Source organism: Saccharomyces mikatae, assembly GCF_947241705.1.
Source record: "Saccharomyces mikatae IFO 1815 strain IFO1815 genome assembly, chromosome: 7".
In the NCBI taxonomy this organism is placed as follows: domain Eukaryota; kingdom Fungi; phylum Ascomycota; class Saccharomycetes; order Saccharomycetales; family Saccharomycetaceae; genus Saccharomyces; species Saccharomyces mikatae.
Genome location: NC_079262.1, coordinates 584283 through 605681, shown reverse-complemented (window position 1 = coordinate 605681; position 21399 = coordinate 584283). Strand labels below are relative to the sequence as shown.

At 39.5% G+C, this 21399-nt stretch overlaps 10 protein-coding genes and 2 non-coding genes across 12 annotated transcripts; 6 read left to right on the top strand and 6 right to left on the bottom strand.

The window, feature by feature from the left end:
* Positions 1-37: 37 nt before the first annotated feature.
* Positions 38-3145, bottom strand: MET10 (sulfite reductase subunit alpha; the record flags this gene model as incomplete). The annotated part of the gene is made up of 1 exon (XM_056222765.1): positions 38-3145. One exon carries the CDS (start codon positions 3143-3145, stop codon positions 38-40), a length of 3108 nt encoding a protein of 1035 aa, XP_056082423.1.
* A 321-nt stretch (positions 3146-3466) lies between these two features.
* On the bottom strand, positions 3467-5512 carry PTR3 (Ptr3p; the record flags this gene model as incomplete). Its single annotated transcript, XM_056222763.1, has 1 exon — positions 3467-5512. One exon carries the CDS (start codon positions 5510-5512, stop codon positions 3467-3469), a length of 2046 nt encoding a protein of 681 aa, XP_056082422.1.
* A 242-nt stretch (positions 5513-5754) lies between these two features.
* On the top strand, positions 5755-5843 carry Smki_7.trna20Y. The gene is given in 2 exon segments: positions 5755-5793; positions 5808-5843. It is a non-coding gene; the product is annotated as a tRNA-Tyr (tRNA).
* A 523-nt stretch (positions 5844-6366) lies between these two features.
* On the top strand, positions 6367-8025 carry CDC14 (phosphoprotein phosphatase CDC14; the record flags this gene model as incomplete). The annotated part of the gene is made up of 1 exon (XM_056222762.1): positions 6367-8025. One exon carries the CDS (start codon positions 6367-6369, stop codon positions 8023-8025), a length of 1659 nt encoding a protein of 552 aa, XP_056082421.1.
* Positions 8026-8121: 96 nt separating this feature from the next.
* On the bottom strand, positions 8122-8967 carry ECO1 (Eco1p; the record flags this gene model as incomplete). Its single annotated transcript, XM_056222761.1, has 1 exon — positions 8122-8967. One exon carries the CDS (start codon positions 8965-8967, stop codon positions 8122-8124), a length of 846 nt encoding a protein of 281 aa, XP_056082420.1.
* Positions 8968-9822: 855 nt separating this feature from the next.
* Positions 9823-10578, top strand: ULI1 (Uli1p; the record flags this gene model as incomplete). The annotated part of the gene is made up of 1 exon (XM_056222760.1): positions 9823-10578. The coding sequence occupies one exon, from the start codon at positions 9823-9825 to the stop codon at positions 10576-10578; it is 756 nt and encodes a 251-aa protein (XP_056082419.1).
* A 410-nt stretch (positions 10579-10988) lies between these two features.
* On the top strand, positions 10989-11061 carry Smki_7.trna19A. The gene has a single exon. It is a non-coding gene; the product is annotated as a tRNA-Ala (tRNA).
* A 201-nt stretch (positions 11062-11262) lies between these two features.
* On the top strand, positions 11263-12270 carry HIS2 (histidinol-phosphatase; the record flags this gene model as incomplete). Its single annotated transcript, XM_056222759.1, has 1 exon — positions 11263-12270. The coding sequence occupies one exon, from the start codon at positions 11263-11265 to the stop codon at positions 12268-12270; it is 1008 nt and encodes a 335-aa protein (XP_056082418.1).
* Positions 12271-12569: 299 nt separating this feature from the next.
* LSB3 (Lsb3p) lies at positions 12570-14045 on the top strand (the record flags this gene model as incomplete). Its single annotated transcript, XM_056222758.1, has 2 exons — positions 12570-12616; positions 12710-14045. 2 exons carry the CDS (start codon positions 12570-12572, stop codon positions 14043-14045), a joined length of 1383 nt encoding a protein of 460 aa, XP_056082417.1.
* A 250-nt stretch (positions 14046-14295) lies between these two features.
* Positions 14296-16131, bottom strand: PES4 (Pes4p; the record flags this gene model as incomplete). Its single annotated transcript, XM_056222757.1, has 1 exon — positions 14296-16131. The coding sequence occupies one exon, from the start codon at positions 16129-16131 to the stop codon at positions 14296-14298; it is 1836 nt and encodes a 611-aa protein (XP_056082416.1).
* Positions 16132-17098: 967 nt separating this feature from the next.
* ROG3 (Rog3p) lies at positions 17099-19297 on the bottom strand (the record flags this gene model as incomplete). The annotated part of the gene is made up of 1 exon (XM_056222756.1): positions 17099-19297. One exon carries the CDS (start codon positions 19295-19297, stop codon positions 17099-17101), a length of 2199 nt encoding a protein of 732 aa, XP_056082415.1.
* A 530-nt stretch (positions 19298-19827) lies between these two features.
* On the bottom strand, positions 19828-21327 carry ATG18 (phosphoinositide binding protein ATG18; the record flags this gene model as incomplete). The annotated part of the gene is made up of 1 exon (XM_056222755.1): positions 19828-21327. One exon carries the CDS (start codon positions 21325-21327, stop codon positions 19828-19830), a length of 1500 nt encoding a protein of 499 aa, XP_056082414.1.
* Positions 21328-21399: the final 72 nt, after the last annotated feature.

The window sequence follows — 21399 nt, the reverse complement described above, 5'->3', positions numbered from 1 at the left end:
ATTCAATAAATAAAAAGCAATTTTTAATTCTAAAAAATTAGTATACTTCTAAAATGTATCTTGAAGCTTCCTTCAAGTCTTCAATTGCCGCATCCAAATCAACTTTGACGCCTCTCTCCTTAGCGTCTTTAGCCAGAATATCTTGCAAAGCTTGAGTGATATCTGGAACTGGCCAAGTAGGACCACATAAGTAAAATGAACCTTCATTATCGATCATTGCAGTCTTCAATTCATTCAAGTTTTCTTTGATACGATCTTGAATATAAATCTTTTGAGGTTGATCTCTTGAGAAAGCAGCACCGATGTGAGTGATAATACCAGCATCTTTGTAAGCTTCCCATAATTCACCATACAGATATTCTTCTCTTTTGTGTCTTGAACCAAGATACAGGAAAACTTCGCCGATTTCATAGCCTTGCTGCTTTTGCCATAATTTTTCTTCAACGATAGCCTTGAATGGAGCTAAACCGGTACCCAAACCACTCATGATGACAGGTTGCTTTGGAGATGGAGGTAATTTCATAACAGATGGCTTAACGCTGACCACCAATTCCGAACCGACAGCCAGATCCGAGATATACTTGGAAGCTTGGCCGTATCTCTTTCTACCCTTATTATCCACCCAATCAACAACTACAATCAACAAATGGACTTCATTTGGATGAACTCTTTGAGAAGAAGCAATAGAGTATTCTCTTCTCTTCAATGGTTCGATGATGGTAACAAGTTCCTCAAGAGATGGACGGACAGATGGGAATAATTCAAAGATATCAGCGTACGTATAGTACTCGACATCTTGAAATCTCTTCAAGTCTACTGCACCGGCTGGAGTGACCAAATCTTCTAGTTTCTTCTTCTCATCTTCGTTAATGGCATATGGAATTAGTGACTCGTAGAACCTCTTTGGTGGTTTTCCGAAAATGTCCAAATTTTCCACAAATGCCTGCAAGACTGTTCTTGTCTCCAATAATTGATGGTTGTCCTTGTTAGGAACCGAAACAATATCGGATTCATTTAGACCATAGAATTGTAAGAACTCTTTTACCAAAGTTTCGTTGTTTCTGGCGTGAATACCAAGGGCCTCACCAATGTCATAAGTCATACCTGTACCAGAAATATCAAATTCTATGTGGAAAATATATCTATCATAATCAGCTGGTGTTACACGCCTATTCTCCTTAACTTTCACTACGAAGTTCTTCACAGGCAAATCAGGTCTTAATTTATGCTCAACGTCGTACGCTTCTTTGAAGGATAGTTTTTTGGCAATATCAGAGATTTCGGAGGTTTCAGGTAATGGTATTTCTTCAATACTACTTTTATTTGGGACAAAAGATGTCTCATTAACGAATATTGGCAAAGCTGTGGGCTCTTCTTCATCTTCCTTCTTTTCAATGACAATTTCAGAAAAGTTTGTGTACACAGCAGAAGGAACCTCTTTAATGGAGTTTTCAAAAGCTGCAGTGAGGAATTCAGAAATAGAGGCTGCAGAAACGTCCGCATCTGAATCAATGCTTTTCCAGATACGGTTGGTAGATTCTGCGACGTCCAGATCAAAGGCCAACTTCCAGAAAACGGCTTGAATGAAAAAAGACAATTTTGATTCATCGTTAACGGTTTCAGCATCAATTATAAACAATCTGATGTTTTTCTTTGCAATAGAAATTAGAAATGATTCAGGAATTCCCAAATTCTTGACATAGCCTTCAACAGAATTCAGATCTAAATCTTTAACGGTTTTTTGAGAAACTAACGCGATTGAACCTTTTTCTACGACTGTAGCAGCTACGTCCAAATATTTCAATACATTGACGTTTTCCACGATTGCCAATTTTGTAGAATCAATGTTAGAGGTGGATACTTGTTTCTCTGAGGTAACGAACTGAGCTTGGAAGGTACCAGCATTTGCCAAGTTATCAAATTTTGTTCTTAAAGATACGTATTTTCCGTCTTCCAAAGACAAGGCTTTCACCAGTTTGGAAGCAACATCAATATTGATACTTTTATCAGAAGCCCAATAAATGAACCCTTCGCCAGATGGTGAGTTGACGTTGAAAGTGAAGCTTGTAATGAATGATGAAACAATTGATTTGACGGCATTTGGAGACCAAATGAAGTTTGGCTGGTAAATGTACTCGGAGACGTTAATAGACGTGCGTCCGTGATAAAATAAGGCAGCAGAAACTTGGGATCTCAAGAAAGAAGGAGAAGAACCGTCCAAACTCTGACCAATAACGACAATTTGTTTGGCAGTAGATGGAACATGGGTGACGAATTTAGCCACATTGAAAGGCAATGGCACTCTGACGTTTATTAACCCAATTTTTGAGCTATTGCCACTGATAACGGAATTAAATAATTCAGATTCCAAGGACCCATAAGTGATAAACACGGTTTCAGCATCCTGAGCACCAAAGTATTGGAAATTATGCAGTCTTAATCCAGATAATTCATTAAACTTATCCAAGACATCATCAAAGGCAGCATTTGGAGCTATAACTTTGGATAATTTTGCTAAGATGGAGGCTTCTGGAACAGATTCAACCAAAGGTAAGACGGTTTTTGAGTAGTTTAACCCGTCAAATAAGTTGATAGCACCAGAACTGTTACTGAAAGTTGCAATCGCCAATGCTAGTAAAGCGACGCTTTGCACCTCGTTAGTGGAAATCGGAGTTACAACACCATATTGAAGCTTGGAAGCAGCATCTAATGCGGTCACGTAGTCATTGGTGACAGAACCTGTGGTATTGTCATAGTTTAAAGCACCAACATTCAAAAGAAACTTACCATCGTGTGGAACGGTCTTCAAAGAGCTAATGAAATACGGTAGTGAAAACCCTGGAGCAACGATCGCAGTAGTGCTTTTCAGGCCATGAGAAAACCCCAAAGGAGTCAGGCCAGCACCAGATCTGATATCTAGCTCTTGGAAAAAGGTCTTACCACGTGACTCGTCACCACTCTTTTCACACCATTTTTTCAGGTCTTGATATAGTAAATCAGGCTGAGAAAAGGACTTGTAAGCAAAAATGGAGTCCACATGATTGAACAGCACGGATGAAATTGCGGTTACTGGTGTACCGTAGTTGGGCAGTGAAGTTGCATTTTTGGCCTTGCCAAAGGGATTGGTAGCAAACTCAACCGGCATTTCTTTTTTTTGATGGGCGACCTTGAAGGAAACAGTTGAAAGGAGCTATGTGCATTCCATTTAAACGGGAATTGTTCCCAACCCATCAAGCCGCAGCTTACAGAACTATTAGTCTCTGTTGCTTATATATAACGTCAGCTCGAGGATGACTATTATGGTTGAGACTTTTTCACGGCATTAAAAAGCCACACCTGTGGGACGATAATGAATCACGTGTCTATATAAGTTCACGTGATGTGGCCTATTTTCTCGAGATATAAAGAATTTTTCATCTTATTACCTATACTAATATCTTACATATACGTATATGTTTTTAATGCATTACTTGTGGAATATTTGCTTACATTTTGTGATTTCACGAGATTGGGGCAAGCCGTACGCAAAATCCTCCACAAAGAAGGTTCCTTTTCTGTCGAGGATGTAAAGCTTGTTGCCCTCCGGGTTAAACCGCAAAGTGGCGGATTCATAAGCTCTGTAGGCATTGGCCACGGTTTCAACAAGAATTGTTCTTCTCTTTTCATTGTTGTCAATCATGGTGGGCGCACACATAATGTAAACTGATCCGTTCCGGTCGAGGAAGGCAATGGCGTCGTTTCTTGGCGATATTTCGCATTTATGAATCTTGCATCCGATTTCATCCACTCTTATTAGCATGGATGGTTGGGCCACAGACCGCACGCCGTTTATTTGGGTGATTTTCGTGTTTATGACTAGGGGAGAGGAGTTGAACGCTGTGGATGTGATACACATCAGGTTTGGATTTCCCGGGAAGAGTTTCGTGTCGGTGATACCTTCAGATTCCAAAGAGGTGTCGATGGATCGGACGCTTTTCATTATCAATCTGGGCTCGTTAATCTTCTGCAAGGAGATGATTAAGAACCGTGACTCTAGCGCGGTGGAACATGTCAAGTACTTGGCATCGTGCGAAAGCTGTATTGTATTGATGGGGTCTCTATAGGGAAGTGTTATTGTGATTGGTGGAGGAAACTCAGGCTCTGAAGTAACTTTATTCCTCATAATTTGTTGGATCACTACCAATGCTTGTTCTGCGCCCGTATGCCTATCCTTACCGGTGATTCCGTAGGCTATTATCTGCGAACTGGGGTCTATGTCGATGCATCGAATGGGGAATCGCGAGACGTAGGTGTGGATGAGTTTGCCATTTTGGTTTATGTCGTGGATATTGAGAATGCTTTGCGAGCCCGATATTATCAAGAATTCATTGGATAATTTGCAGAAACGTTGACTCCAGCTCTTCTTTTTCTTTTTTGATGCCTGAGAAGTTGCCGAGAGTGACGATGATGGCTCCGTTAGTTGGTTGAAGTTAGGTCCATATTCGCCACTGGACTTGCCACATGATATTAGCCGAGGAGAATTGTCCTTTGGATTTATCGAGTAAACTTCCCACTTGTGTTCAGTTATGAGAGCGAACTTGGTACAGTCGGGAGAAATGCTCTGGTTGATAAATAATTTGGATTTTGTCCCTAGGAATTTGGGGTGTGTGCTGAACTGGAATTTTTTTCGGTACATGGGAAAACAGTTTGCGAAGAAGTATTCCTTCTCTTCGTCCACATCATGTGCGTTATTCGTCTGGTAGGTTGCCGTGGAAGGCACTGTAACGTCTGTGGACACCAAGGAGGAATTGTTGTCTATCGGCACTGTTCTTGTGTTCGACGCATTGTCCAGTATTTTCCAATTCGTGTGGTCCTCATAATTAGGATCGAGAAAACTGCTTGAATAGTTCTCTTTGGTGCTGTGTTCTTCTTGTTCTTGAACGGTGCCAATAGCAAGTGGCTGGCCCGACTTTATCTCTGCGTTCGAATTATGTATTCGCGAAGCTACAATATGAAAGAGTTCAAGCAATGATGACTTCTCCTTTGCCGTAGAGCTAGACAGTGTCTTATTGTCTGTTTCCAGCTCAACAGTGGAGGAAGACCGCGATGGTGTTAGCGATAGCGCCGATGATAACGATGGTGAAGTCCTCGTTATACCGGGGTGCTCATCGTACCTGCTTTCATTCTGTGCAGCAGTACTCCTGAAGAAGTCAATTTGACGGGCCAACTCACGCAGTGGTGTGATGGCTGAAAGCAGTTGTACATTCTCTTGCTGGCAAATGGGACAAGCAGCTTGTTGGCTTGAAGTTCCCCTGCATAGCTCATGGAACAGCGATTCAGATATGCAGCAACCGCAGGTAAGCACGGAGCAGTCTTTGACTGTACCATATTGAACGTGTGATTCATCAGCACTAGCAGCACTAGCAACACCATCGCGCAAAAGCCGCTGCGGTAGAAACAGGTTGTGCTCTATATCATCCAGCACCCTCATTATATCTGCCTCGTGGCCCCACTTGTGTTTATTAGTGTGCATGAGTGCGTATCGGTTGCGGGTACTGTGTATGCGTGTGTTTGAGAGAGTATGTCGTGTACCTGTGCCTATTTTTGCGAGATCCTCTCAGCATTGATAAGGTAATCATTGATGACTATTATACTGGAATATTAGGAAGACCAATACAGTAAGCCTTTCGCTCTGAAAAAAGAAAAAAAAGGATAAAAACCAAAATAATCTTTTTATATAGAGTAGACGATACCCAAATCGTTAACAAAATACGACTCTCGGTAGCCAAGTTGGTTTAAGGCGCAAGACTGTAATTTATTACCACGAAATCTTGAGATCGGGCGTTCGACTCGCCCCCGGGAGATATTTTTTTCTCATCAACTTAACCTTAATTTGTACAAAGCGTGCCTGGTTTTGTTTTTGTTAATTATATTGACAGATGTGTAATAGCTAGAGTGTGCACTAGCTTGATATTGCCATGTTTGTGATTACTAACATATTTCATAGTGGGATACTACCGTGTACTCTCTAGATGCGTTTTCGCACCTTGAAACTCAATGAGCTTGCTACGCTATAAAGTCAACGGAGTAAATGGGAAAGACGTAACGCATTACGTAGGAGCCTAATAGTGTGATGTATTTGTCACTCATCTAACGGTGGGTGAAAAGAACAGCCAAGAGCATTACTATTATTGTGTCAATATAAAGATATGTGTCGCTTTGAACGGGAATGTGTTTTTAAGCATCATAAGTTTTTTCTTCATTTGGTTCAAAGGTAAACAAATATGAAATTAAAGCAATATTGAATAAGATATTTTCCATTTGTTCGGAGGTGTGACATAGAACAATTGCACAGAGGTTGGGGCTGTAATATACACGTATAAAAAAATGCGCAGGAGTGTATACCTCGACAACACGATCGAGTTCCTGCGAGGCAGAGTATATCTCGGTGCGTATGATTATACGCCAGAAGATACTGATGAGCTGGTGTTTTTTACCGTGGAGGACGCAATATTTTACAATAGTTTCCATTTAGACTTTGGTCCCATGAACATTGGTCATCTATACCGATTTGCGGTTATTTTCCATGAAATCTTGAATGACCCTGAAAATGCCAATAAAGCGGTTGTGTTCTATTCATCTGCATCCACGAGACAGCGGGCTAACGCCGCATGTATGCTTTGCTGCTACATGATTCTTGTCCAGGCATGGACTCCTCATCAAGTGCTTCAGCCGTTGGCGCAAGTAGACCCTCCCTTCATGCCATTTAGAGATGCTGGTTATTCCAACGCGGATTTCGAAATTACTATTCAAGACGTGGTTTACGGTGTTTGGAGGGCCAAGGAGAAAGGGCTTATTGATTTGCATTCCTTCAATTTGGAGAGTTATGAGAAATATGAACACGTAGAGTTTGGTGACTTCAATGTACTCACCCCGGATTTCATTGCATTTGCGTCTCCCCAAGAGGACCACCCAAAAGGCCATCTAGCTACCAAATCTTCACATTTGAATCAGCCATTCAGATCTGTTTTGAATTTTTTCGCTAATAATAAGGTTCAATTAGTGGTAAGATTGAATTCTCACTTATACAATAAAAAGCACTTTGAGGACATTGGCATTCAACATTTGGATTTGATCTTTGAAGATGGTACATGTCCAGATCTTTCCATTGTTAAGAACTTTGTTGGAGCTGCAGAAACAATAATCAAAAGAGGCGGCAAAATTGCTGTTCACTGTAAAGCTGGGTTAGGGAGAACCGGTTGTCTAATTGGTGCACACTTGATATACACGTATGGATTTACCGCCAATGAATGTATTGGGTTCTTAAGGTTCATAAGGCCCGGAATGGTGGTTGGTCCTCAACAACATTGGTTATATTTACACCAGAACGATTTTAGAGAATGGAAGTACACAACCAGGATTTCTTTAAAGCCTAGCGAGGTCATTGGTGGATTATATCCCTTGATAGGCCTAGAAGAATACCGTCTACAGAAGAAGAAGCTTAAAGATGACAAAAGAGTCTCCCATAATAATATCGAAGGAGATATGAGAGATTTAACAATGACGCCACCATCTAACAGTCATGGAGCTGTCAGTGCCAGAAATTCTAGTCAACCTTCTACAACTAATAATGGAGGTGGTTCATTCAAAAGTTCGGCAGTGCCACAGACTTCGCCTGGCCAGCCGAGAAAGGGCCAAAACGGCTCCAATACTATAGAAGACATCAACAATAATAATAATCCACCTTCCTATGTGAAAGAGAAGGGAGTGATAGAAAGCAATAACTCAGATGATGAATCCATGCAGGACAGCAATAGTATAAGTAACCGTTATTCCAAAACTTCGCGCAAGAAAAGTGATATTTCGTCTGTTTCATCGTCACGAATGGAAGATAACGAAACCAGTGCAACGAACAATATCAACAGTGCCGCGGATGATACCATACTAAGACAACTTTTGCCCAAAAATAGGAGAGTAACGTCGGGAAGAAGGACTACAAGCGCCGCAGGTGGTATAAGAAAGATAAGTGGCTCCATCAAAAAATAATTTAGTTTATTTATATAGTAAGAAACGTACTAACAATAACCGGAAAGATTTTTTTTCTTTTTCCAATGTCCATTCTCTCAGTCTTTTGCAAAAGAGTCATATATATACTGGCAATAACAACTTGCCCGATTTATGCAGAATTCCATTGTATTTGCTAGCCAGTTTTCCACCGCTGTCAGTAGGCTGCGACCACGCCACCTGATACCTAGGAATAACTTCTCCATACACAATATTCTCCCTCGCAGTGTCGACCAATTTGGTTGCGATCCCCAAGTTCCTCGCTGTCTTACATACCCAAATTCTCGATATACCAATCTTGAAATCAGGGTATACATTCTGTACCAATCTTCTAGAGTCGTAGACCATCCAACGTCCACGATCGGATATTTTTCCGTCGCCCCCATACAGGTTCTCTATGATTATTATTCCAATTGCCCTGTTATTCTTTATGTATACGAACGCCTTGCCTTTCTCTTCTGTAGTATTGTTCCAAATGTCATTTTCATCGTGTGGCGCATTCAGTTCATTGTTCACCAGCGTCATTATCTCCATCATGGCACGGACTTCGCCGTTGGATTTATCTGGTCTCACAGACACAATCTTTTCCTCATGATGCGTGATAGGTGGGCCACCTTTTTTTAAAGGCGATGAATTTAATGGTGTTATCGTCCCCGTTGATCTTGATAGGTGCACCGTCCTTGAGTGGTTCTGCTTCGTGTATATTATAGAACCCCAATTTGGCGACCATTTACGTCCATGGAGGTGTAAACTGTGGTATTTCTCGTGAATGGCACGGTCTTCTATTGATGTGGAAGAATATGACATCTCACATTTATCACACTTGACCAGTTTATTCGATTTCGAACCGTCATTGACTTGTAATTTAGACTGGATGAGGTTTGGTTTCTTGCCTGTTCTTCTTTGTGGTTTCCTTGCTCCCATTTTGTCCGGTGGTTTACACGCTTTTAACCCTACTATATCTATTTGAAACTGTTGTAGATAGTACAGTACATCCTTATGTATTATAATGATTTCGGTACGCGTAAGAAACCTTTTTTTTACGCGTTGAAGTTAAATTTACTACAAAATGCACTCCACTCCCTTCAAGTAAGCACTCAACGCAAAAGAGATTTAGACATGCAATAAACAGAAGTTATTGGAGAAAGTACGAACTGACATGTAGCGGTTAGTTCGCATGCTACTAGTAAACTATCATATACGAGGTAAGAAGTCCACATAAATGATTAAAAACAGTCATCGATTTTAGTGCAAGCTGAAACGTAAGGATTAATAATATAATAGGATAATGAATGACAACGTCCAAAATAGAAGAATGAAAGAGTACGACATTACGTTGAATTATCGATTCCCTTCGTGGATTCCTAGATCCTCGAGGAAAAATTCTGGTATATTCTGACATCGAATAATTTTGCTTTTTATCAAAAATGGAATCCCTACAATTATCTCAAACTTCTAACATTCTTCAGAAACGACACCTCATTCCCTTTTCGTCAATTTCTTATGAAGCAGTTTGAATAATCCTTGAGCCAGTTAATTATTGAGGACGTTTTGAACACGAATACACATATAGTTTGGGCAGATAGGTTTGCAACGTAAAAGTGACGGTGCTAGGTACAAAAAGTTAACTATGCATAGTGCTTCGTATTGGAAAAAGCTCCCTGTAATGGAGAAGTAGCCTGGCCGTATGCGCCGATTTTGCACACGTTGCATGATGAACCGAAAACAGAAATGTTTTTTTTCGAGGGTATACGTGTTGCATTCGATTATGGTATATGAATGGCGGTTTGGGCTCTGCGTAGGGATGAATTTACTAGATTGTCGTGTGCGAAGCCTAACACCGGCCTCAAGTTTTTGATACTAAGAAACGAGGACATGACGACGCTCCGCGCAATAGCAATTGCGACTATCCTACTGGTTGTGACAGTGAATGCACTTCAGGCTAATCATTCATGTGTTGCTTCATTGCCATCAAACTCAAGCGGTTTTAACAAGAATGCTACCGGTAAAGAATTAGTACAGAAGGTTTTTTCTAGAGAATCAGCTGGCAAAACCTCTCTTACTCACAGGGCAAATGAACTGTTTTCAATCCCCTGGGATGGGCCTGCTGGGACAGTAAGGAATTTCGACTTTACCAATCTGGGACTACCAGATGCAATCAACTTGCATAAGTCGTGCACTGACAACTACCACAGTTTCACGGCGAACAATACATGTCCTAACAAAGACTTCGCACAGCGTTTTCTGGGTCACACATTGAATAGCACGAGTTCGAATAATTTTTCAACAGGGTTTTCATCGAACAAGAAGAAAGACGATGGTGGTTTTTTGGGGAAGAACACGAAATTTCCTTCATTAAAAAGCCTTCCAATCACTCGAAATTCATGTCAGGGGTTTTTTTCTTTCACAATTTTTGGGGTAAATTTCCACGTATCTTTCAACTGCAACCAAAATCCCATAGATCGTCATCATTGTGAGATGTATTGCGAAGGTTGCTTGCAAGACAAAGTAGGAGGCATGTATTCATCCGTGTAGAAATCGTTGCAGGAATTCCAAGCATTCAAAATGAAGAATGTATGATCATTGAAGTATTTTCTGGGAATTTACTGTTGCTAAAGGCACTATTATTATGAGTATATAATATACTAGAGGTTATTCTCGAGAATATGGGAATCCAGAAAGAAAATAGATAATTCTTACGTAATAATAAATCCATTGCTTCTTTCATTTTATATGCTACCATTTAACATCCACTAAATTCAATGACGGCTTCTCATTATTTCTGTCGTCTTCAAATAACGTAGTGGTAGATTTCAGTGATGTCAATACTCATTGATAGGCACTAGGTAAATCATATCCCAACAAACTTTCTTGAGACGCAGTATGATTGCATACATACTTGTTTGTGAGTTCGTAGTTGAAAACAGTATTAACAATTAATTATTGGGCGTGTGGCGTAGTCGGTAGCGCGCTCCCTTAGCATGGGAGAGGTCTCCGGTTCGATTCCGGACTCGTCCAATTTCTTTTTAATCTTTTTTTCTTTTTGTTAAATTGTATACTTGCTAAGACATACGATATCATCAACTCAAGTGGTGATACTTTGTGTACATGCATATCAGTTGTCTGTGAGAACTCTCCTCTCTGGAACGAATTTTACTGCTTCCTACAAGCGTTTCAAAACGGTTGTATACGCAGAACTGAACAAAAGGCTTCGAAGTCATGCACTCACACCATTCACATTCTGGTGACTACAGTGCACACGGTACAGACCCTTTGGATTCTGTAGTCAATCAAGTTATCAACCTCAACTTTCATACTTACTGCTTGACAGAGCACATCCCAAGAATTGAGCGCAAGTTCATATACCCTGAAGAACTGTCATTAGGCAAAACCCCAGAGGAAATCATTACCAAGCTAGAAACATCGTTTAAGAATTTCATGAGTCATGCGCAAGAGATCAAGGCTCGTTATACTGACAAACCAGATGTACGTACTCAATTCATTATAGGAATGGAGATTGAAAGTTGTGACAAGATCCACATCGAATATGCGAAAAGAATCATGAAGGAGAATAGCGATATTTTGAAATTTTGTGTGGGTTCGGTCCATCACGTCAACGGGATTCCTATTGATTTCGACCAAACACAATGGTACAATTCATTACATTCTTTCAACGACAATCTGAAAGATTTTCTACTATCTTACTTCCAATCACAGTACGAGATGCTCACGAACATAAAGCCCCTAGTCGTGGGTCACTTTGACCTTTACAAATTGTTTCTGCCCCCAAAAATGCTGGTAAACCAGAAATCGGGCCAATGTAACGAAGAAAGTGGAATTCCTGTAGCTTCATTAGACGTCATCAGCGTATGGCCAGAACTGCACGATGCAGTCGTAAGAAATTTACAGTTTATAGACTCTTATGGTGGTGCTATTGAGATTAATACGTCAGCACTAAGGAAGGGCCTCGAGGAACCGTACCCTAGCAAGACCTTGTGCAATCTGGTTAAGAAGCATTGCGGATCAAGATTTGTTTTAAGTGATGACGCACATGGTGTGGCGCAGGTGGGCGTGTGCTACGACAAAGTAAAGAAATATATAGTGGACGTGCTACAGTTGGAATATATTTGCTACCTTGAAGAATGCCAATCATCGCAGAATGGATTATTTATAAAGAGATTACCCATTTCAGAGTTTGTTAATGATCCCTTCTGGGCCAATATCTGAATCAGTCACATTGAGCTGAAATGTATGTAAAGAACTCCCGTATAAAACTTATGCAATTCTGTAAAACTGAATGACCTCTCGAGGAAGCATTTCACACTAAATCAATTGATTGTGTTACTTCGTTATACCAGGTGGCTCAAATGTTCTTTGTTGTTCGTTTAGTAGCAACTTCCTGTTTGCTCGCCGACCCGGCCGCATCTGGAAGTTCAACATGAAAGAGTATAAACTATCAAAGGAATCTAGAACGGCTTCGGATCACAGGTAGCAAAGGAAGCAAAGCAAGAGGTGTATTACACACAATGGGTATCAACAATCCTATTCCTAGAAACTTAAAGAGTGAGACAAAGTATGTTATATACGTGGTTCGGCTATGAAAACTGTAAGGAAGTTCTCCCTTAATTTGTCCATTATTTACTAACTTGTAACAAACAATAAAAAGAAAAGCTGCAAAGATTCTGGCTAGTTTTGTCAAACCAAACCAAGTTTTTGGTGCAGATCAGGTTATTCCTCCTGATGTTTTGAAAAGAGCAAAAGGGTTGGCTATCATAACGATCTTGAAAGCAGGGTTTTTATTTTCCGGTAGAGCTGGTTCTGGTGTGATTGTCGCGAGATTGAAGGATGGTACATGGTCAGCTCCATCTGCCATTGCCATGGCTGGTGCTGGTGCTGGTGGGATGGTTGGAATAGAACTGACTGATTTTGTTTTTATTTTAAATACTCAAGATGCTGTAAAGTCATTTTCTGAATTCGGAACCATCACTCTAGGTGGTAACGTTTCTGTTTCTGCTGGGCCTCTTGGTAGAAGTGCAGAAGCTGCTGCATCAGCCTCTGCCGGTGGTGTGGCTGCCGTTTTTGCGTATTCCAAGAGTAAAGGTTTATTTGCGGGTATTTCTGTAGAAGGATCGGCCATTATAGAAAGAAGGGAGGCCAACAGAAAGTTTTATGGTGACAATTGTACCGCAAAAATGATTTTGTCTGGTAGGATAAGACCACCTCCAGCTGTTGATCCTTTGTTTCGTGTTTTAGAGTCCAGAGCCTTTAATTATAGATCCTCCAATAGTGGCCGTGGTAGTTTCGATGATGATGACGATGATTATTATGATGACGATGATTACTACAATGACATTCCTAGTTCATTCAATTCTACGGACGCGTCCTCTACTAGGCCTAACACAAGATCCACAAGAAGAAGAGCCCAAAGTGGTTCTCGTTATACGTTCGATGACGATGATGAGGACGATGATTATGGCAATGGATATTCAAGGAATTCAAGACTAGCACCTACTATCAGTAGCGGGAGTGGTGGTAAAATTGATGATCCATCCGGAGCTTCGAGTTATTATGCCAGCCACAGAAGATCAGGCACCGCGCAGTCAAAGACTCGTCCTTCAAGAAATTCACGTTGGGCTGATGGTGAATATGATGATTATGATGATGATTATGACTCCAGCTATAGACGTGGTAGTGGAAGGGATAAAACAAAAGATCATGAAGTTGATGACCTGTCAAATAGATTCTCTAAGTCTAGGATCTCGTCCGCTTCAACGCCGCAAACTAGCCAGGGCAGATTTACTGCTCCAACTTCCCCATCCACTTCTTCTCCAAAAGCCGTGGCCTTATATAGCTTCGCAGGAGAAGAGTCCGGAGATTTACCATTTAGGAAGGGTGATGTGATCACAATTTTGAAGAAATCAGATTCTCAAAATGACTGGTGGACTGGGAGAGTCAATGGTAGAGAAGGTATATTCCCAGCAAACTACGTTGAATTAGTTTAAAAGAAACAGGGGAAAAACTAAAAATATGAAGATCTTTATTTGTTTAGAACTTATATTCTCCTCTTTATGGCTTTGAGAGGTTAGCCTTCATTTTCTACATATTGGGCGATATCCCGCTGCTTATCTTTTCATAAGTCTTTTCCATTATAATCATTTTTAATAATAATATTTAAAAATAAAGAAAAAAAAATGAATTAGTGTAAATAAAAATTAACAAACGATTTTTCTAGCTAGTTAATGGAATATGTATTCACCTTTTGAATCCTAATGAGTTTGCAGCCTCTTCAATTTGTTTTTGGAATACACCTTCGTGATAAGGGCTACTATTTAACAATGATAGAAATTTATCCAAGACTAGTACATCGCGATTCCAATAAGTGTCAAATATATACTCAGCTATTCCGTGTACATTTTCTTCTCTAGTAGCACTTGGAAATCTCATGAAGTCTATCCCTCTTCTTACTTGTTTTTCGAACGTTTCCAAAACTTTTTTATTGAAGTTTTTATTTCTTATTAGTGATTTTGTATTGCTACTCATCGATGAAGGAACTCTTACCTGCGAAGAGTTTAAACTATTCGTATGTGAATAGCGGTAATATGGGGTAATTTGTGGGTGCGATGGAGCATGCGAGTTGCAAATTCCATAATCATCTTGATATTTTGACGAATTACTCTGCCTTTCCCAAGATGTCATGACAATGCTTCCTCCTACCAAACGACTATTCAAAAAGTTAAATATTCTGGTAGCGTCTTCGAAATTTCTAAATTTGATGTAACCAGAATAGGTAGAAGAATTTTCATCGTATCTATCAATCTGGATTTTGAATGGTCTAATGTTTTCTTGGTGACACAAGTATTTAAGGAATTCCTTATTACAAACAGCACTCAAATTTTCCAGGAAAAGTGTAGATATTTTTTGAGATTCTATATATTTAGCTCTTTCTTCCTTGCCCTGTGCTCTAGTTACTAACAGCTTTCTACCCCTGAAATAAAAGTTATTGTAGCGCTTGATTGCCTTTTCAGAGTCGTCATTACTTTTATATGTAACAAATGCCCAAAGATACTTAACTTTAGTGGCATTAGAAAGATAAATTGACTTGATTGGACCCACTTCACTAAAGAAATTTAGAATATCATCTCTTGTAGTTATTGTTGGTAAGTTTTTAATAAATATTGAATTTTGAGATGAGGAGGGAGTACTCATGGATTGTCTATCATTCCCCTTTAATTGTTTTTCATTAAGAGCTTGCTCTTTTTCAATGATTGTTTCCGCATCTAATCGTGACTTCTGTGTTTCAAAATTTGGAACGCTTCTTACCTCTTTATCAAAATGTATTCCACATAAGATTTTCTTACCAAAAAAATTGGTATTATTGTACATTTTTATCACACTTCTTGCGGTTTTCTCGTCCTCAAAATATACAAATCCTATATCTTTCCTTGAGTCTAGTTTACATGATAGAATCTTACCGTATCTTGAAAACGTATCATAGAATACTCTAGTTGTTAACAATGGATTATTTAAGGGCAAATTCGAGAAAAATACATTGGTGCCAAAGTTTTTCCTGAATGTTGTATTTCTCAGTGATGGCATAATCCTAATTTCCTTGCCATTAACCTTGGTGTAGTTTAATTCTTCCATAGCTTTTTCAGCCTCTTCTTTATCCTCAAAATTCAAATATCCATGGCCTAGTGATTTTTTTGTTACCGAATCAAGACAAACTTTGGAAGAGACAAAAGAAGGATACTTTTTGAATATTTCTTTCAAAGTTTCTTCTGTAACTGTTTCATCAAGATCACCGATAAATAAAGGAACGAGTTTTTTACTTTCGAAAACTTTCAATTTTCCATTTTTGTGATTGGACTTGTTGTTGCTAATTCTCAAAAATTCTGGTGAATCAGAATGGCTTGAACTTGAAGATCTGGATGTTTTTTCGTGGTAGTCTTCTGCCCTGATAGGAGTCACTACAGAGTTGAAAGATATTTTCTTTTCTTGTTCTGTTTTTACCTTCAGATCTTGATTTTTTAGAATATTCAGCGGAACCATACTGAGTATAGAAGGTTTTTTGTTTGAAATAGAATACATTTTCCTTTTCTAGTTTGAATTTTTTTTTTTGGTTGTTATCCTCTTGTTATTATTAGTTCTTTCAATTATTGAATAATGATTTTTGATTATTTTCCTGTATATTTGAATCTTCAAGAACAATGTGTAAAATATCTGCAGAATTGGAATCTTGGTTGTTGCTACAATTCACAAATTATTGCTAGAAGATTGTTATTTTTGCTTTCTGTGCCAAGGCTTTTTCTTCGGTACGACACAAAAACAATTATTGTGTCACAACCCATAGATAAAGTAAAAAAAATGCACGCTCAGAGTAACTATCTTCTATCGATTATCCTTTAATGTATGAATTTTTTTTATTTTTGTTTCTTTATCGCTTTTCACAGAAACAACTGTTATACTAATCTGGCTTGAGAATTAATTATTCTCTTTTGAAATAAGTATAGTTCTGAGTTTTTTTATTTCTTGTGGACAAAAGAATACGTATGTACTTCCCGATAATCTTCCAACTAAGAGCATAAGACTTTTTTTTTGGTTTGTTTCATAATGGTTATCTTTTCTCATCCTTAATTTTATTCACACTATATTAAGAAAGCTACTTGCGAAGCGACTAAATATAAACAAAACAAAATTTTGAAGTGGTATAATGTAGTTTAGTCAATTAGCGATCATGTCACCACATTTTTGAAAAGGCCTACCGAAGAGTATATGTGTTTCAAAAAAGAAAAACAATCAGGATCTTGAAACTGATTTTTTTCTTTGGATTACTTACTTTACAATGCAGAGATACAATAACGGAACCACCTTGATGTTTCTGATGACGAACCGAAATTTTTAAAAAATGATGCCGATATACTTCAATCACCGTATCTATTAAATAACCTTTGACACTTCTTGAAGTGCCTGAATGCTATATACACCACTTTCTATGAGGTTATACAAGTTTTGATGCATGATCTGGGCCTGAAACAAAACCGAAGAATATTAGCGACTATCTTTTATTACCCTTTGATAAAAACCCTCCCATAAGTCCAGCCAGAGAACTAGCTCTTTGCCTCGTGGGTGACCTCTTAATACTACTACTGGATGGATTATTTGACGTTTTCGACGTTAACTCATTGAGTGTGTTAAGAGACACCCCGCTGGAACTACTTCTGGAACCATTAATTATCGAGATAGGAGAAGCTGCGCTGCTCAAAAAACTAGAAGAATGGAAACTAGTTGGTATAGAGGATGATAATGTCGCCGAAGAATTCCTAGAATGCACTCTACTGGGCTTTCTTGGTTGTACGTTTTGTATCGCACAAGGGTAGGTGGGAGGCAAGTCCCCACCAATGATATCATATTTCATTGCCTTACCATACGATGGAACCTTGTTCATGTTTTGGATCTCCAGATAACTTAAACCCGAGGGTACCGGTAGTACCTCATGGACTGAAACACTTGCTGCTGGGGACCTTGAAAGCAAAATGGGTGATACATTATTATGTGCCACTGACGCTGAGCTATTATTGAGGCCAATAGAACTCTGAGGTGAGCTTCTATCCAACCCACCTTCTTGTTCCGGAACATTTAAAAGTGGGGATAGCGACCTAGAGACGGCAGCAGAAGAGGCAGATACTGGTAGCCCCAGGTTTTCACGTTGATCTCTAATTTTCGTTAATCTTATACGCAAATCTTCTAGATCCTGCTCTTGATCCTCTGTAGCCGAACATTCGCTCTCCAAAGGAGTACATGCTCCAGATGTTTCAGCAGGTGCATGATTAAAAGAGCCACTGTAAAGGCGATCATATACATGCATTTCGTAATTTGGAGGTGTCATTAGGTCTGAAATAGTAGGAACAGCAGTGCCATTACGCATGTCTGCCATTAATTCTAACCCTGTGACGGATGCAGATCTAGAAAACAGATATTCCTCTTCATCTTCTTGTAGCATGTTTTCATCTTTTTGGTTAGTAGCACCAGACAGTGAATATAGATTGGATGATGATAAAGGTTTGACCGAAAGTGCAACAAATGGCGAAATAAAAAGTTGAATGGGTAAAGACGCTCTTAACTCAGACTTGTGACCATCTGGGTTAATCAGCATGATGAAAAATTTAAGCTTATGGCGAACCTTAATGTTAGAACGGATGTCGCAATCTTGAACACAATTTGATAAACTACTTGGGATTTGTAAGATAGTATCAATTTCCCACTTATCTTGGAATGAATGATCGGCCTCAAAAAAAGGGTTATCTACATAGTTACCATCAACGTTGAATTCTTCAGATGACCTGTACAAAGGATTTTCAAGTGTTAGCTCTGTCACCTGTCTATCTTCAGAAATTACTGGAGGAAAAGGATCACAGTACTGATATTTTTCAAACAATACGACTCTGATTGAGCCTAGTTTTAAACCTTTCGAAAGAGGGACGATCGAAATATTGATAGGGGTGGCTGAACCAATGGCTATGGCTTTGTTGGGCACTGAAATAGAATAGTCCACTTTGTTGGGCCATGAGTTATCTACACAGACGGTTTCTGATAACTCTACCGCAGCAGGTGAGATGGTTCTTAAAACTCTCATATTTTTCCTACAAATCAAATCACTATAGTGTTTGCTACGTTCAATAACGGATTCCATGCTATATGTCACGAAGCAATTTGGCAAAGATTCTACACTCTCTGGTAACGATCCAGGCAAAATGGCACTAAATGGAAAATCGTAGTTTCCCTTATCTAGAGTATATGATGTGGGCCTGGAGGAACCCTTTAAAGACTTCAAGGAACTTGTGGACTGAGCTCGTTGGTGAATGCCCAAGATATTACTTGACGAACTGCTGCCCACGGAACCAGCTTGCCCTTTTGAACCACTGAGATATTCCTTGAGGTTAACGTTATCCCATGCATGACTGTAAAAAACTTTGTTGTACTTTCTAACCTTCGGCGGAGGTGAAGACAGTGACGAAGAATTAGTTTCCTGACGTTTTTCCAATGGTACATCTATTTGTATCTTCCCAAAAAGTCTCAATGATATACTTTTGATCTGCATGGGCTCATTGATGGATAACACAATGCAGCCAGATAAAAGCACTGAGGGAGCTTCGTGTGGTGGACCTTTAAGTAAAATTACATCGTTGTCAACATTTTTAAGTCTAATATCGAAAAGCAAAGGCTTCTTAGTTGATTTACTATTACTGAAGCCCATATTACACTCTTTGTGTTTTTATTTGCTAAGAATTTTGTGTTTATGTCGTGACAGTAGATACATACTCTTTTTGACAAGACTAACTATATAAACGAAAATAGCTAAAGGGTTTATACACACTTTCAAAACACCTTGGTCCAGCTATTAGCCGTATAGAGAATATACCGCATCACAAATGATTTACCCGCGTGAAGTTAATAGTTCCGAGGAATCTGAGAATACCATCTGATCCAGGTTCGTGATCAAGAGAGCTGGGCGCAGGAGGGAGGCTTTGTAGCGTATGTAAACGTCACTTCAGTGGCCTTTTTCGACGAGCAAATCCTCGAGCATTGAAAGCCATTTTCTTCGATTTTTATATCGAAAATTTCCCCTTTGGGCGACTTCTATTGTTTTGAATAAAAACACCGCAACAAGATAATTATGACGGAGATATTATGCAAGAGGGTAGATTATACGCGGGAGTTTATATAAACTATGTTTATGTATGCGTTTGTTATGTACGGAAGGTAGCGCGAGACACACTTCCGTGATCAATCCATCAAAATGGAATACTGGGATAGTATTAAGCAATCGCCGCCTCTTTCCGGATCCATGACGAAGTTGTACAGGTATCCATCCGAAGAAACTACTCTGATGGGGATCATCTTAATAATGGGATCGTGATAGGATTCTGTACCTGCGGAACTGCCCGTCTCGAAAAGTTCCGGATACTCGGATGTGTCTATATCTATAGGAGAGCCTATACTTGATATGGTCATTACATGAGAATTCGTCTCGATGGGAAGTTTCAACGACGCAAAGTGGCGCGAAGATTCTAGTAGCGAAGTTACTTTGATGGGAAAAATCTGTCCCAGTGTCTTGGCAGCCCTTCGAGATAGTTTTTGAGAAGAGTAACGTATCATCCTACCCATCGTTTTTCTTGAGGCGTCCACATACGGTTCTCTTGCGAGTCTTGAGTTTTCATCGTCACTTAGTGCGTCGATACTGTTGGTGTCTAGTGATGAGTCATCGGCTGTAGCTTCCTCCAAATTACTATCATCGCTGTCCGGTCTGTTGTTACTCATTGAATGTCCTAATTTGAAGATATGCACTGTTTTGGAAGAGCCAGTGACCGCCAAATATTGACTATCTTCGCTGAATGATATGGAGTAAATCTTTGTCGCGTACGTCCCTCTCCTAAACTGGTAAATCTTATCACCCGTTTCAATGTCAAAAACTCTTATGATAGTTCCTTTATCAGAAGCGGTAGCCATTAATGTTCCATCAAAACTAGTTGCCATTGCAGCAATCTCGCCCTTATGAGCTTCGATCACCATTGTGGGTTGTAATGTTTCCAAGTTAAATACAATCACGTCACCATTCTTTATTATACTGCTGTTACCACCGTTACTGTTTGTTGGATCTGAGTCATCCCTCTTAGTAAAGCTTGAATACTGATCCAAGTCATTAGCGTCAATATGGCTAATGTCTTGCTGGTCTCTCTTGAAACCGGTCTCCGTGTTGCCACCAACCGATAATGTAATATTGTTGGTAGTAGCGTGAGCCTTAATTTCTGAGTTGATGACTTTTGGTGGTGATGGATAAACTAAATAGCTGTTAGCTACTGAAGGAGACATAGCCATAAGGCCACGTGGGTTAGGGTTCGTTTCTATAGTATGCAATAATCTCATAGTGTTGATATCATAAATATAAATCTGCTCCTGCAAAAGTACGACCAGACGAGACTTATTCATCTTCACACTCAGAATAGAGGTGGGGAAAGTCACCTCACAGATAATAGAATGTTTTTTCGTATTTATTATACGCAATCTCCTTGGTGAAAGTGCAGGTTGATCACCTATCCCAACCAGAGCCAGCAATGACGTGGAGAATAGCATCTCGACAATAGCATAGCCACCACTGTCCTCTGAATAAAATTTTCCGAATGGCTCACAATTGAATATTTTGAACCCTTTCGACGTCCCAAGGGAGATACATGTTCCGGTTTGATTAAAGTTAATGAAGTTTATAGTGAGTGATGAATCAGACATTGTCAGGCCAGAAGAAGAAAAGTACACGAGGTTGATTGGGACACTATTAGCTGATTAATATGGAACGGTCTT